At 35.6% G+C, this 16,154-nt stretch overlaps 1 protein-coding gene across 3 annotated transcripts in view; it reads left to right on the forward strand.

Moving 5' to 3' along the window:
* Positions 1-16,154, forward strand: part of LOC121371160 (1-phosphatidylinositol 4,5-bisphosphate phosphodiesterase beta-4-like) — a 142,928-nt gene that overhangs the window by 30,822 nt on the left and 95,952 nt on the right. For all 3 annotated transcript variants that reach the window (XM_041496836.1, XM_041496837.1, XM_041496838.1), the window contains exons 3-4: positions 2,201-2,281; positions 14,294-14,359. In XM_041496836.1, coding sequence (XP_041352770.1) covers positions 2,201-2,281; positions 14,294-14,359 — 147 coding nt within the window. The remainder of the gene's footprint in view (positions 1-2,200; positions 2,282-14,293; positions 14,360-16,154) is intronic.

Here is a 16,154-nt window from a genome sequence, read left to right on the forward strand (position 1 = left end):
CGGCACCACTAGAGCACATTGATTTATTAACCATTGACTTTTGGATGTCAAACATATGGTAATTTTGACACAGTCATAGAGAGGATTTGTTTTCGATTTTTTGTTTAACGGCACCACTAGAGCACATTGATTTATTAATCTTCGACTTTTGGATGTCAGACATAATTATGGTCATTTTAACAGTCCTACAGAGGAAACCTGCTACATTTTTTAATTAGTAGCAAGGGATCTTTTATGTGAAGCATCCCACAGACAGGATAGCACATACTACAGCCTTTGATATACCAGTCGTTGTGCACTGGCTGAAAGGAGAAATAGTCCAGTATGAGCCTACCGACAGGGATCGATCCTAGACCGACCGCGCATCAGGCGTGTGCTTTACCACTGGGCTACGTCCCGCTCAGCAACCACTGTACTAAGGTCAGTTAGTGACTCGGGGTTCATACTAGAAAGAATTTTAGTTCAGCCAAGTTTCACATGTAGTATATTTAAAGTTAAAAAGTTGCTAATTTATTTCATTTTATTTCAACTTATTTTCGTGCTTATATCCAATTACGGTTCAAGCATGCTGTCCTGGGCACACACCTCAGCTATCTGGACTGTCTGTCCAGGACAGAGGGTTAGTTGTTAGTGGTTAGTGATAGAGATGTCAGTGTAGTAGTCTTACACCTACCCACTGAGTCGTTAAAACTTGTTCTGGGTGGGAGCCGGTATTGGGCTGCAAACCCTGTACCTACCAGCCTTATGTCTGATGGCTTAACCACGACACGACCGACCACTAATTTAAGCACAATACTAATTTTTGTAGCGACATTGTATGAAAATTAGCAACTGGCTAATTTGGTAATGGACAGGGTGATAATTACAATGTATATAAAATATCCTTTGATGTAGAATAAATATGACTGGCCTGTGTGATTGTCAATTCAAGACAGAATTCTAAAAATATGCACGTGTATTAGGGGAGGGTCGGGACGTAGCCCAGTAGTAAAGTGCTCGCTTTATGCGCAGTCTGTTTGGGATCGATCCCCATCGGTGGGCCCATTATTTCTCGTTCCAACCAGTGTACCACGACTGGTATATCAAAGGCCGTGGTACATGCTATCCTGTCTGTAGGGTGGTGTATATAAAAGAGCCCTTGTTACTAATAGACAGATTTCTCTAAGACTGTGTGTCAAAATTACCAAATGTTTGACATTAGCCGATGTTTGGTAAATAAATGTGCTCTAGTGGTGTTGTTATAACCAAAAAGAAAATGAAAGTGTATGAGTGGGAAGCAGTGCAATTATTATTTTTATGTCTTCCAAGTCTGGCAGCTGGAATTAAAAACCACAGCAAATGAAGCCAATTCTGTTCTCTGTGGTAGTATTGGAAAATGGTGCATTTAATTAGTATGGGCTAAAAGGAACAAGCATCATTACAGTTGTTGTAATTTAAAAGCAACATCATAGTTGTGTATATATAAACCTGAACAGTGGTTTGCTGTAATCCGCTCGGCTGATAAGCATGAACATACGCGTTGTTTTCAGCCATAAGCCCAATGTTTTGATGATACTAGTGTGACCTTTCTAGTTCAGTCATTGATGTCTTGAGGTATTTTTTTTTAATGTATTATAGGAAAGCTGACCTCTAACCTGTTACTATATGTTTAATTTGTAAAACGTACAACAGAGCTATTTGCATTGTACCTTAAAAAGGAATTTGGGAGGCAGGCCAAGTGGTAAATCGCTCAACTGATGCACTGTCAGTCTAGGATTGATCCCCATCTGTGGACCCATTGGGCTATTTCTCATTCCATCCAGTGCGCTAAGACTAGTATATCAAATGCTGTGGTCAGTGCTGTCCTATCTGTGGGAAAGTGCTTATAAAAGATCCCTTGCTACTATTGGAAACATTTAACGGGTTTCCTCTAAGACTATTTAAGAATTCCAAAATGTTTGACATTCAATAATAGCTGATGATTAATAAATCCATGTGCTCTAATGGTGTCATTATACAAAACAAACTAACTTTACCACCAAACCACTTAACCCTAACCCATGCCATCCTCTCATGTAATTTATATATATATATATATATATATATATATATATATATATATATATATATATATTTAATAGTCATAGCTAAATTAATGTAACAAAAGACTTTTAAAAAAAATCTTAGATAGCTTATAAAATGGCATAATTGTTTTTTTCAGGAATGTTCCACACTTGATCCAGACTGCTTGGTCAAAGTTGATGAGTATGGCTTTTTCATCTACTGGAAAAGTGAAGGCAGGGTGAGTGTACATTCCTATATTACACAGCTGACACTGGAGTGGATTGAAATGCTGACTGCAGGCCCCAGTAAAATGATATGTCTGGTGCCTACAGCTAGTATTGCTTACACTAGGCTGAATGGCCTGAGAGCCACACATCTCTTTCTGTGCGTTATCCTAATGGCAGTATAGCACCCAATAAATAAATGTACATTGTATATTAAAGAGACTGTCCCAAGTGTACAGCTATTGTAACAAGTGTCAGACTAACAGAGCCTTTTTGGCGACTAAGATTAAATATTAAAAACATTTTCTTGTTTAGAATACCAGTGTTTGTATATATACTGAACAAAAAAAGAAACTTCCGATTTGTACATATAGTATTTGTTGTGTTAAAGAATTCATTGTGTAATGAAATTATATAGGTAGGATTAGCCTTGAGCTGTATTATCAGGATTCATGAATTTTATTGATTATTTTTGCACTGTTAATCGTCGACAACGTGAAATTCAGTTTGCACGTGCATGCATGGTTCGACATGTCCCGTGTAGCATTCGGTCAATTTGTTTTACTTGTCTTACTGACATTGTTGTCAAGTGAACGAAAACGCTTCAAAATTTGTAAAAACATTAACGTTTTTTACATTGTAGCATTTTTAGTATGCCAAGAATACCCAATAATTTACATGAACGGGAGATTGGCATGCTTGATGCTGGCATGTCGACAGAAGACGTTGCAAGGCATGTTGGGAGTTCTAGTCGAGCGATACAAAATCTTCGCGTAAGATTTCGAACGACAGAAAGCACCAACGACTTGCCACGTCGTGGACGTCCGTGTGTTACCACGTGTGGTCGAGACCGCTATATCATGAACACGCATTTGCGCAATCGATTCCAAACTGCCACTGCTACTGCTGCTAACACCTGGGCTTCATAATAACCGAATCAGTGGGCAAACTGTTCGTAATCGTAATCGTCCTTACGTCAGATGCGTTTTAACACAACGTCATCGTCTAAATCGTCTTAAATGGGCACGTGTTTGATACGGTGACGCTGGAATACCGTTCTTTTTTCGGATGAATCCAGATTTTCTTTACAACGTGGTGATGGCAGGGTGCGCGTCTACCGTAGGAGAAATGAACGCTATGCTGACTGTTGTGTTCTTGAACGAGATCGTTTCGGGGATGGGGGTTGTGTCATGGTCTGGGCAGCCATTGCCCATGGTTATCGTTTACCACTAGTCGTCATTGATGCCAATTTAAATGCTCAACGTTACTGTAATGACATTCTCGCTCATCACGTCATTCCTCTGTTCCATAATAACGCCAACATCTCGATTTTTCAGCATGATAATGCCACCTCTCATACAGCTAGAGACACTGTAACAAATGACACAAATAACATTGATTTCATTGATGACTGGCCCGCTAAAAGTCCTGATCTCAACCCCATCGAGCATGTCTGGGATAGTCTGGACAGATGTTTGAGGCGTCGTCCCAACCCACCCGCTAACGTCAACGAACTTCGTCAAGCGCTCATTCAGGAATGGAACAATATTCCACAGGCAGAAATCAACACTTTAGTCAATTCTATGCGCCTGTGATGCACTGCAGTGGTCAGTTCAAGAGGTGGTCATACCCGTTATTAAGTGGGTGTTGTTAACCTATGGCCATGATTTTTGCACCAAACGATGCATCATGGAACACTCTTTAAATGCATACATAACAATTATTCCCCCAGTTTGTTTTCATCAAGTTATGTTCAAGCAAAGTTAGTGGAAGTTTCTTATTTTGTTCAGTATATCTACGGTAATGTGTTTATGACTGTGCTAGTGTTTGCCATGTTGGTTTCAGAAACGTTTAATAAAACTGTACCCTGTATAATGTTAACATAAATTAATAAATGGGGCCTATATTTGGTTACCAATTTACCATTAAAGGGACTGCCCTAAGTTTGTTACCATTGTAAGATGTTTCCTAATAAAAGAGCTTTTTCAGTGCCTAAAATTACATGTATATTAAGAACATTTTCTTGTTTGGAATATCAGACTCAGTGTCTATATCCAAAGTATAAACTGCATCGTTTACTAATGTTTTTCGTTCATTTTCTTAATTTTATATATTTGTTCATACATACAAACTGATTGAACGGTACAATCTGGTTTGGGCTACTACAAACATTAGGATGACAACGAACACCTTATTTATACAGATAAAAATATTCTAAACATGAAAATATCTTTAATATGTAATTTTATTCAACAAGAAGGATATGTTAGTTGTAAACATGTTACAATGGCTGCAAACACAGGACTGTCCCTTTAAGCCAATCCTGTGCATGCAAGCATGGTCTCTGTAGAATTCTTATCCGCTTCAACTAGCAGAAATCTGTCTAACTGTCATTTTTTTTTCTCTCAGGAAAATCCCATTAGGATACGTCTTTGCCACCAATATTACAAAACATTTATTTTAGTAATGGGTTTTAGGGAACAATTTGTCAATGTTACATGCAGCATGGCATAATATTTTCCAGTTCTCCTTAAAGCCCCCATCCTCCACTTATGAATGAAAATGTATGATTATTTGTCCTACTCTATATAAATAGAAATTAAAATGTGCCCCCCACCCCCACTAGAGACATATGACCCCTCCACTAGATATTATGACCATCCCAGTCCAGATGTTCTTCATATGGACTTGCTTTTTAAAAATCAACTCACTTTTTAGAGGGTTGGGAATAAAAGAAATAGATTGTTTTGTACATTTTTATAGAATATTGACAGTTGGGAAGATGCATGCAGTCCCATATTAAAAATGCACCAGCTTATTATGTCATCTCCAAGTCTTGTCTTATATGTTCGGTTGGATCCACGCTGTCTGATAGTATAGTGATATTAAGATTCTCTGGAATTTGTTATTGATTAATTCTTCATATTTGGATGGGCCACACTTATCGGTATCTCTGTGCACTAATTTATACAGCAGAGGTCTGACTGAGCATATCACTTGCAGTTGAACATTGCCTGTGAAGAACAATTAATTGGCTGGGATACTGTGGTCAGTGCTAGCACTATGACCCTCCCTGCCAACATACAGACAAATTAACAGTACTTCACTGATGCTGATTTCATATTGAACTAATTATTCCAAACCTAATTCTCAAATATATATCTCTGTATGCAGACAATTTGGCTGGTAATAAGATTTATGTTTATTGACATTTCAGTTGGGGATTGGTCTTTTCTTCTGTTCAGTGTAAACAAATAGCAGGGAAAATATTGTGTGTACTCATGTAGCAATATACATTTTCTTATTTCTTTGGGAAAAGCTATGTTTGCATGAGCCATATGTATTATTATACTATTTTAGGCTACAATGTGTGCATGCACCATGCAAGGGGTATTTTGAGGAACATGCAGTCATACAGTTTAATTAGGCTGGAATTTTTTTTATAATTGTTTCCTATTACATGCTGGAAAAATATAGGGTAGGTAGGTAGGTAGGTAGGAAAAACATTTTATTTTGGAAAATAGTTTTATTTATGGATATTAAATAAAGGTGTTGACTACCGGTATCCAAAATAACCTCTGCATGTATAGAAATGTATTATGCAAACCAACAATACCATTCATCACAGTGATGCCCTAGAAATGAAGGCATGGTAAAGTGACGTTTTGGGGGCATATTTTATGTGCAGTTTTAAATATAAGTGCTTTTTTTTCCATTATACAAGGACAAAAACCTTATGGCCATTTTATTTTCTATATCTATTTCATAACTAAATTTAAAAAAGGAAATATGTAGTACTATCCACATAGGTGTTTAAAGACTTCTTTTTACATAGGCAACTTATAAATTTATAAAAGGCAAGGCATTTTGATATTGAGAGCAACATGGTGCTAACCTATCTGTGGCAGAGTACATACAAAAGACACCTTGCTGTTTAATAATAGGCAGAAGGTTTACTCTCATACTAACACTTAAATTCTGTCCAGGACAGACTTGGTTGAACCTTAATTGGATAGAAACCAGTAAATAAGTTATAACAATTTCTTTTAATGAAAACTGAAAAGAAGGGTTCTATATTTATTTATCTGAATATTATCTTTCCAAGTGTATCTAAGAAATGGTAGACTTAACAATTTTATAATTTGCAATGTTATTTTTATTCTGTATGCATCCAGTATTAAAAGTACACACTTGGTTTGAATCAGTCATTTGGTCCAATGAATAGAAATGCAGTACAAGTGCTCAGGATGCTCAAACGAATGTTGAAAAGTAAAGTTTGTTTTATTTAACGACGCCACTAGAGCACATTGATTTTTATCTTTAATATCATCGGCTATTGGACGTCAAACACATGGTCATTCTGACACTGTTTTTAGAGGAAACCTGCAAAGTTCCCAGTGACCACTTACAAAAAATTACGAAATGCATCGAGATCTTACTGACATATTTAATCAGTTGATTTGGCAGTAAACTCCATCAGTATCGGTAAACATTCCCTCCCCTAGTTTATCAGAAGGTCACTAAATTTCTACAAGGCCAGTTTGTCGCTGGAGTAAATCATTAAATATAGTTATTATTATTATTATTATTAATCGGAACACCTCGCTACGCTATATGTAGAGTAAATCGGAAAAGATCGCATATATTTGTGAAAACAATTTTCCGACTCTTCGCCCAATATCTCACGAAAGTTACCGAACTTCAATTTGAAGGGAAGTAACTCTATCAATCAATTGTTAGAAGAAAACATTTCGTGGCTAACGGGTCGCCAATAAAAGTAAATTTGCGACAGTAAAATTACTGATATACGTCCACAAATCGGAAAACACAGTAGGGTTATCCCCTAAATGACACCAAATTAGTGCTTGTGATAGTTTTGGAATGTTTTCGTGGAAATTGTTGTTATTTAAAAAAAACATTTTTAGATATACAAAAAACGTTTTAGGGTCGGCAGGTTCAAATTAGGGTCGGTCGGGTAACCGGAAACAAACAATATTTTATGATATGCCTCAGCCAGGTGGTAAAAATGTAATATGTACACACATCTTATAGATTTATTTTTATTTAAAAAAAAGTTACAACTAATACCAGCTGAGAACCCCTCACACCCTCCCCACCCAAAAAAAGAGAAAAAAGTCTCTATAAATTTTATTTGATGGTCACCTCCAACTACACATGCATGGTAATAGATATGGAAGTCCAGCATAAGGCAGGCTATACTGGCTACAGCATAAAGCAACCAACCAAACAACAATCAATTCACTGAACATTCAAGCTCATCCATCTTGGGGACGTCTTCCAAATTCCCTGAGAAATCTGTGTTAAATAAGAACCAACAGCAAGTATATAACTCAATATTCAGCTATAACTACAAGACTACAACACTAACTTCCCTTTCTGTATCCAAAACTTGCATCCTAAACAAGATGCTCTAAATTGTGGAGGTGTTTATCCATTCAGTAATCCTTGAACCTTAGTTGTGTGTAGGACAGATCTCGCCATGGTCATTGGTAGCCATTTAAAATATTGCCATATATTGCCACAATAGGGGCCTACATTATGACCAGGGGTGGGGGAAAATAAAATTGTCAATCGGTCCCACTTGATGTTGTCACTAACGAGGGGGGGTGGGGGGGGGGGAGGAATAAAAAATAAAGATTTACCAAATAGTTTTTAAAAAAGATCATAGTGACATTTGTAGTTTTATCTTGAATCATGAACACCAAACGATAAACATGAAACTTTTTTTTTTAAATCACATCAGTGAAAAAAAACACCACAAATTGTATATATTTTACATAATGGAATAAATAATATAAAAAAGGAATAAAAGTTATGAATTTTAATTCCCATATATGTATAAAAAGTACGAGTATTCAGTACTGTGTCCTGAAAATTAATAAAAGATGGCACCGTTGAAGCGTTTGACAGCCTGAGCTAGCACATGTTTAGACAAAGAGATTAATAACGTCATCACTGATTGGATGAAATTTGACCTCTACTGGCTCTAGAGATAACAGTACATGTAGCTGTTCTGCTTACTCCCACTTGTTAACAAAAAAGGTGGAAACCTTTTGTTAATTTTAAAATTCTTGATAATTATTGGATACACTACATTGAACAGTCAACAATAAATACATTTATATATTATTTCAGTATATTTTATGCTATTTTAAGCAGTTTGTATTGCACAAAAGCCTCTTGCTTCGGACTAGGACACTCGAACTGACAGAGCTCTGTACATATGTGTTGGTTGTAACCAGTTGCAAATTCTGGTTCCTTTGTTTTAATTGGAGTGTAATACCTTGATGGCTCTCTAAACCAAGAATGGTGCTATCATTGATGTCTGTTTAATCTCTTGACCGGCTCAGCGACTTTGACAAATGTCTAGCCTAGTGGCAGTCGATTGACACTAGGCTACTGTAGGTCCGACTTCAGTGACTGGCGATATACTTAGGCAGACTTTAAAATCACAAACGTTTGAAACACCAGCCATATTGACCACTATTTATTTATTATTTTAAACCATGCACGAAATACCAATGTCTGGGCAGGCCGGTCCACTTGACTGATAGGAATTTGTTCCAATAATAGAAATAAACAGGTGGTTCGGACTGACAAGAATGACAAAAGTGAGACCGGCAAACGCACGTTTAAAAAAATAATTTTGGTCTCAGATCGAGAATCGGTCCCAGACTGGGAAAAAAGTGCTTTTCCCCACCCCTGATTGTGACATATACATACATTTACATGCTAAGAGGACCTGAGCTACCTTTTGATCAACTACCGGCATGTCAAATCAACCAATTGGCTCCATTTTCAGTTGCGATAAACTGTTTTAAATTATTCGTCAAAATTACCTTCAAGAAATTATGCAACATTTTCTATTTGACTTTAATCCTATGGGACATTTGCAACTTCAATAGCACCAAAACCAACCCTCACCCGCTATGCTTGTGCTGCCTTGCACATCCAACCATCAGTGATCCCCTCTCCCAGCCACCCAAACCCTTTCCCGTCCTAGATGTCAAAAGTCAACATCTGCGTCCATGACAACTGTGTGCTACAACAGCTTATTCTGAATGTGCACATTAAAACCTGACCTAACTTGACCTGACTTGACCTGACCTGACCTGACCTAAGAGGAGGTACAAGTTTCTCTCCTTGAACTAGTCACAGGGGAGTGATGGAGAGCAAGAGTGATGACCCCTTGAATGGCAAGGTCTGGTACTTAGCACGAAAAATAAATTGAAATTCAGATTAGCATTTATTTCATGAAACCTGATCATTATTAAACTTAATTTACATATTTTGTCATGTTGGTTATGTTCTCTAAATATTTGACAGGTCTTTGTTTATTTGCTGCCATGGTTGCAATAATATGTTCGTATGTACTGGTATTCCACACACTATTCAGATATGATAATCAAATTTGTCTTTACATTACATGCATATAGTAATTAAATTTGTTCTCATATTTTCCGTTACAATTTAGCAGTTAATCATGTCTCTCATTTTGGATGCTTGATATATTTCCCTTTGATCTTCACCCAGCTCCAGAGTGGTAGTGGCAAAACCCGTTTTTATAGTTCTCAGTAAGATTGAAAACGATTACCTATTTGGTATACATGTATCTCAAGACCTTCAGGTTATGGAATCCTGTTTTTGACACTAATACTTAATTGCTTCATGTATCAGAACAGAAGTGTAAGCAAACATGATATTCTATTGAGGAATGATCTGTTTCATTTGCTGACTTCTACTTGTCCAATTAAAGCATGCACATATCAATGTGGTAATCTTTTACCTCTTTATGAAAGTGCTGGCACCCTTGAAAGCTCAGCCATTCAGCTATATTGACAGTATGGTTCAGACAGACAGATATTCTGACTGATTCCTGTTACTAATAATAATTGTCTGCAGTTTGTATGGCAATATAAGACGGGTCTCAGTTGTGTGGTAGTTAAGCCATCAGACCCTAGTTTTTAAACACTAACAACATATACTTCACTAGTTATTAAAGCTGTTTTTAATAATTTAAATTAGAAGTACTTACATTTTATTATTTAGACTATTAATTTCGTATACTTGAAGTGGTTTTGGTCATCCAGGTTTTTGCAGTACCCCAAAATACATTTTAATAATGGTTATCGAGACAAGCTCTGGTTATTTTTAAATGGTCTTTCTCCATTTAAACAGCACAGACTTTAGCTTCTGTCTGTTATAACCATATCCAAATGCATGTTGCAGATTTGTAGATTAACTGAACTTAGTGTCCATTTTCAAGGTCTGAAACTAGGGTCTGCTCCTTTAAGGCTAGTAGGTACTGGGTTTACCATAATCTCTAATGACCACACACATGCAATTTGTTTTTCATTAATTGCCATGATGTTAGTGTCTTTGATGTTAAGTCTTTGAGTCTAGATTTGAAAGGTTTATAAGCATGGGGCCTAGACTGACAGCCCAAGAACCTGAGGTGTGTGCTTAGGACAAACCTGTGGAACCTTTTTGTTTTTGGACATATAAGCATGGATGATGATGAGATGAATGGTGAAGCTGCAGTATTTCCATTTCAGTATGGGACTACTTGACAGGGCAGTGCTCCATGCTTGCTTTCAATTGAGCTATTTCTGTATCACCCAAGCTCGGGGTACACGGAACCTTAATTAAGTATATTATAAGCATGAAAATCAAGTTAAAATGAAAATGAATTGACAATAAAATCTGTATATTCATGGTTTTGAGATTGCATATTGCATATATATACCTGTATTCTGTGTGTCAAGACTACAAAGATTCATGCCGTCAGTGACAGAAATAAGAAATTTTCATTTGTCTACCGACAAATACATCTACAAATCTATTTGCCAGTTTGGTAGTTTTAATTTAAGTAGAAGGACAATGTTTTAATTGCTCAAAATTAAACTGCATTGAACAGTTTTACTTGTCCATTGGATAACCATTGAGCTACATTTTGATTGTTGCACATTTTCACTTGACAGAACAAACAGACAAATACTTACGTCAAATACTGGTGATATCCATCATGTGGGAGGTTATATTTATTAAAATGTATTCATTATGTAGATTTCTTTCCTCTAGATTATTTTTGTTTCCAGCAATTGTAATGGTAACAACAGCAGCAGTAATGACAACAGTAATAAATCCTTCATTTTCAAATGTTTGCAGAGCTACTTGTATATTTTATATTCTATTTATCTCCTCCCATGTATTCTAAAACACAACACACATACCTGTATGAACAAATTACATGTAATACATTAATAGGTTATGGCAGTAAGTTTTCATGTTAATACAATGTATAGATGTATCGGGTACTGTATGTATATCTGGATTCACTGTGGTAGAGTAGGCTTCTGTAGTTTTCTTGTACACCATTCTGATATCCTATATTGTAACCTAATTACGGTTAGCAGACATTACCTAAAGACATGATGCTCACAGGGATTACAGTGGCCTGTAGCATTTTAAAATTAAAACATTTAAGCAAGTGCTGAAAATAAAGTTTGAAATGTAAATTTAATTAAAGGCATATTGTCACAGACCACTGACCTATTAAATGGCCTAGCAAAGTGTTATCTGATCAAAAATATATTTGATTTCCCCCTAAATGTACTTTATTTAAACATCTAGGTAACCACCATGCTTCACTTATTAATGATATTTTGTGAAAATAATTGAATTATGGCAATGGTCCATAATTCAAAAACTAAAATAGCCAAGAGGATTGACATGGATTTCACTCCACCATGGTTCAAATAAAGTGATGCGATAGCTAGATTTGGTTTTCAAAAATTAATGTAATTTTCATTTATAATCCATTTTTAGAGAAATAAGGTCCTTAAATCCATGACAGTATGCCTTTAACATGTACCTACTAGTAAATTTATTAAGTTGACAAGGTTGCCTTCTCAGTTTCTGTCCATAGCATACATGTATACTGATTTATTAATTTTTTAAATAGAGGGTACATCTTTCATAACAGGTGGGTGGGACATAGCCCAGTGGTAAAGTGCTCGCTTGATGCGTGGTCAGTTTGGGATCGATCCCCCTTGGTGGGCCCATTGGGCTATTTCTTGTTCCAGCCAGTGCACCACGACTGGTCATTGTCACCCTGTGGTTGGTCATGCTGTGTTTTCATATTCATTACTTGTATAACATAACCAGCCTCGGTGGCATCATGGTTAAGACATTGGACTACAGGCTGGTAGGTACAGGGTTCGCAGCCCGGTACCGGCTCTCACCCAGAGCAAGTTCTTAAGGGCTCAGTGGGTAGGTGTAAGGCCACTACACCCTCTTCTTTCTCACTAACCACTAACCAACTAATGACTAACCCACTGTCCTGGACAGACAACCCAGATAGCTGAGGTGTGTGCCCAGGACAGCGTGCTTGAACCTTAAGCACGAAAATAAGTTGAAATGAAATGAAATGTATAACATACATTCATTATTTCCTTTTGATTTATAGTCTGTTCCATCCTCGGGGCTACAAAAAAATATATATATATTAAAAAAAAAAAATAATAATAATAAATAAATAACTAAATGTTTGGTTTAACATAACAAGAAATGTAAAAGTGTTTTGGAAATATTAAAAAACAACTATTTTTGTGTGCAATTTAGAAAACAATTGGCTCGGAAATAAATAACTTGTAATAAATTCCATAGTATGAAAAAGGGTGTTCTCTGTGGGAAGGAGTATAATTTGATGCTCATTTCCACTTAGGTTCCTAGCATACAGTGCAGTACACAGGCACACTTGTTTCAACTATCTGGGCTGTGTCTGGTCAGAACAGATGGTGACGGTTAGTAGTTATAGTGAGAATGAGTGTAGTGGCCTCACACCTAACTATTCTGTTGATTAACTCTTGATCTGATACAAACCTTTTACCTGTTAGTCGGAAAGGTGTGATCACACGGTTTCATGATGGTGGTTTCCCACCAAAATTATTTATCAACTTTTGCTTTAAAGTGTCAGCCTTGTTCTTTCAGTTCTTTCTCAATATATTATTATAAAATATATAAAAAAAATGTCTTAAAACTATCTAAAAATCCCAAACATTTTGTGTAAAAGAATTTTTTAACTTCTTCGAGGGAATAAAATAACAAAGTGCCAATGTATTATTATGGTGTTTGAAAATGAAACCATTATTTCTTGAATAAAAAAAGTGAAAACTCATTAATTCCATTTTTAATACAGTATATTTGATTCCACAATTTATCTATTCTATTATTATAAACATGAAAAAAAGAAAAAAAGAAAGGTTTTCAGTAAACTTCATACTATCCATTTTATTCTTAAACCACACTGTGTATATGTTCCCAATATCAGAATATCATCATGGTATGCAAATCAGATTAATTTATATATTAATGTCTGTTCTATGGGGAAATTATTTCACACCAATAAATGAAACAGCAAAGATTGGAGTGCACCTATAGTCCTTTCCACAGGGAACACCTTTTTTGTTTTTCATACTATGCAATTTTACTACAAGTTATTTATATATGGGTTTTCTTAATTAAACACAAAAATAGTTCCATTTTTGAGGGTACCCCGCATTAGTTTCAACTCTGGTATATACTGCATAACAACTGTATAACAAATAAAAGTGTATTTATTTATTGTCAATGAATAATAGTAATTGCACAAATAATCAATGTCACATATTACTACCAATCACACCCATAGCTGGTTTTACTTCGTAAATATTTGACTGTGCACCTCGAACTTTGACACGGAACTCTCTTCTTTGGTATTATGCTACCATAAGCCTACATACTGTATTGACCATCAGGTTCTGTACCAAAGTTACAGTGTTATATATTATTACTAGTTTTACATTTATTTGTAATAAATAACTTCAAATTAATTAAAACAATGAATAATCATAATTCAGGAATATCGAAAGTGTAATGTGCTTACTTGTATATATGGCATATAAACAGAATCACATTCTGTAGACTAGATTTCTGTCATTATTGTTTATTTTTGTTTGCTTTAGGAAGGACAAGTGTTGGAATGTTCTCAAGTCAATGATATTCGCTTGGGCCTGGCCACCAAGATAAGTGTAAGTAGAACTTTAATTTGACTCTGTCACCATCTTCACAAGCCAAAGCCATGTTATACGTTTACATTTTATCTGTTTGACCATACATGCAAGTCTCTAAGAATTTCAAATTTGCATAAACCATTTATGGATTATGCAAAAACAAATTCAGACAGCCCATCTCTTTTTAACATAACTTGTCATAACCATGTCACTGGTGTAGGACGTGTGTGTGTAGGGGCAGCAGCGATAGTTTTTATATATTTTTACATGTATTTATATATATTTTTACATGTATTTATATATATATGTGTGTATGTATGTATGTGTGCCACCACCCCCCCCCCCCACCCCCCCTTTTGGCACCTACCTTCTACCTTCGCCTGTGCATGTAAATGATGTCCACAGTTTAATGCATGAATGAAAATTGAGTTATGCAAAGTTTTATTTGTGTGAATAAAATTATTGTTCTCACAGTTTTTAGAGGCCTGACATTGTATTCTCAAAGCAAGACTGTTTTTTTCTACATATACTCCATGTGTTTACATTTCGTCTGTTTGACCATACATGGATTCTCAAGGCAATATTATTATTCCCTACATTTACTCCATGATTTTACATTTTGTTTTTTGATCATACATGTATTATAATAGCAAAGCTATTATTCATATATTTATTTATATATTATGTGTTTACATTTTAACTGTCACACTATTTTTGTTATTACCTCCGTTTCTTAATTTTATATTTTATCTTTCAAACCACACGTGCAATCTGAATAAATTGCTATTATTCCACGTTTACATTTTGTCTGTTAGAGATTTCATGTAATCTCAATACATGAATATTATTCCATATCTAATCCATGTTTACAGTTTATCTGTCTAAGAATATTGATATTTTCAGTGTAAGTCAATTATACTCTGTTTGTGACAATACCTAAATACTCGATCTCTGCCTTAGCATTGATTGAAATAGACATTTGACCTTGGAATAAAAGTACTCTCTATTGCAAATTGATTTGATACATTGATTATATACATCTTGTGTATCACTGTTAATGAATCACATGTTTAGTATTTAATAATAAATGACATGGTTTCCTCAGTCTACATGTACAATGAAATATGTATTTATGTTTATAATATTAAAAAATATGAATCCTAAATTCAAATATTTCTGATATTGAATTCATGAGGGTTTTTTTTAATGTAGATCGTTTTCTGTAAACAAAGAGATTAATATGTAATAGTTTATTATCACCCTAAATGAACTGCATATATGTGTAGTCAAGCACCACATGGTGTTTTCATCACCAGCATTCAGGGGCAGATCTAAGAAATAGTTGATGTGCGGTCGGTCCTGGGATCGATCCCCATCGATGGGCCCATTGGACTATTTCTCATTCCAGCCAGTGCACCACAACTGGTATATCAAAGGCCGCAGTATGTGCTATCCTGTCTGTGGGATGGTTGCATATAAAAGATCCCTTGTTTACCAGTAGATGTTTCCATACAGTGGAAATAAAGTCTAGGTAGCTATGCTTGAGAAGATGGTGTTTCACAAAACTGATTGTACACATATGTGCACATGTATGTGCAGTGGCTACTGTCTAAACCGGACATACATTTTATGCACCAGCATTTTTTTTTTTCAGTGATGTGAGCTATGTAATTTTATACACTAGCATTTTCATTTCAGTGATGTATATAATTACACTCATAGCTCAAAGTTCTCAACCAACTGGTCGCATATGCGACTGGATTTTTCATGAGTGCGACCAAAAATTACTACCAAGTCGCACGACTGCGACCAA

The sequence above is a fragment of the Gigantopelta aegis genome, chromosome 4 (assembly GCF_016097555.1).
Source record: "Gigantopelta aegis isolate Gae_Host chromosome 4, Gae_host_genome, whole genome shotgun sequence".
In the NCBI taxonomy this organism is placed as follows: domain Eukaryota; kingdom Metazoa; phylum Mollusca; class Gastropoda; order Neomphalida; family Peltospiridae; genus Gigantopelta; species Gigantopelta aegis.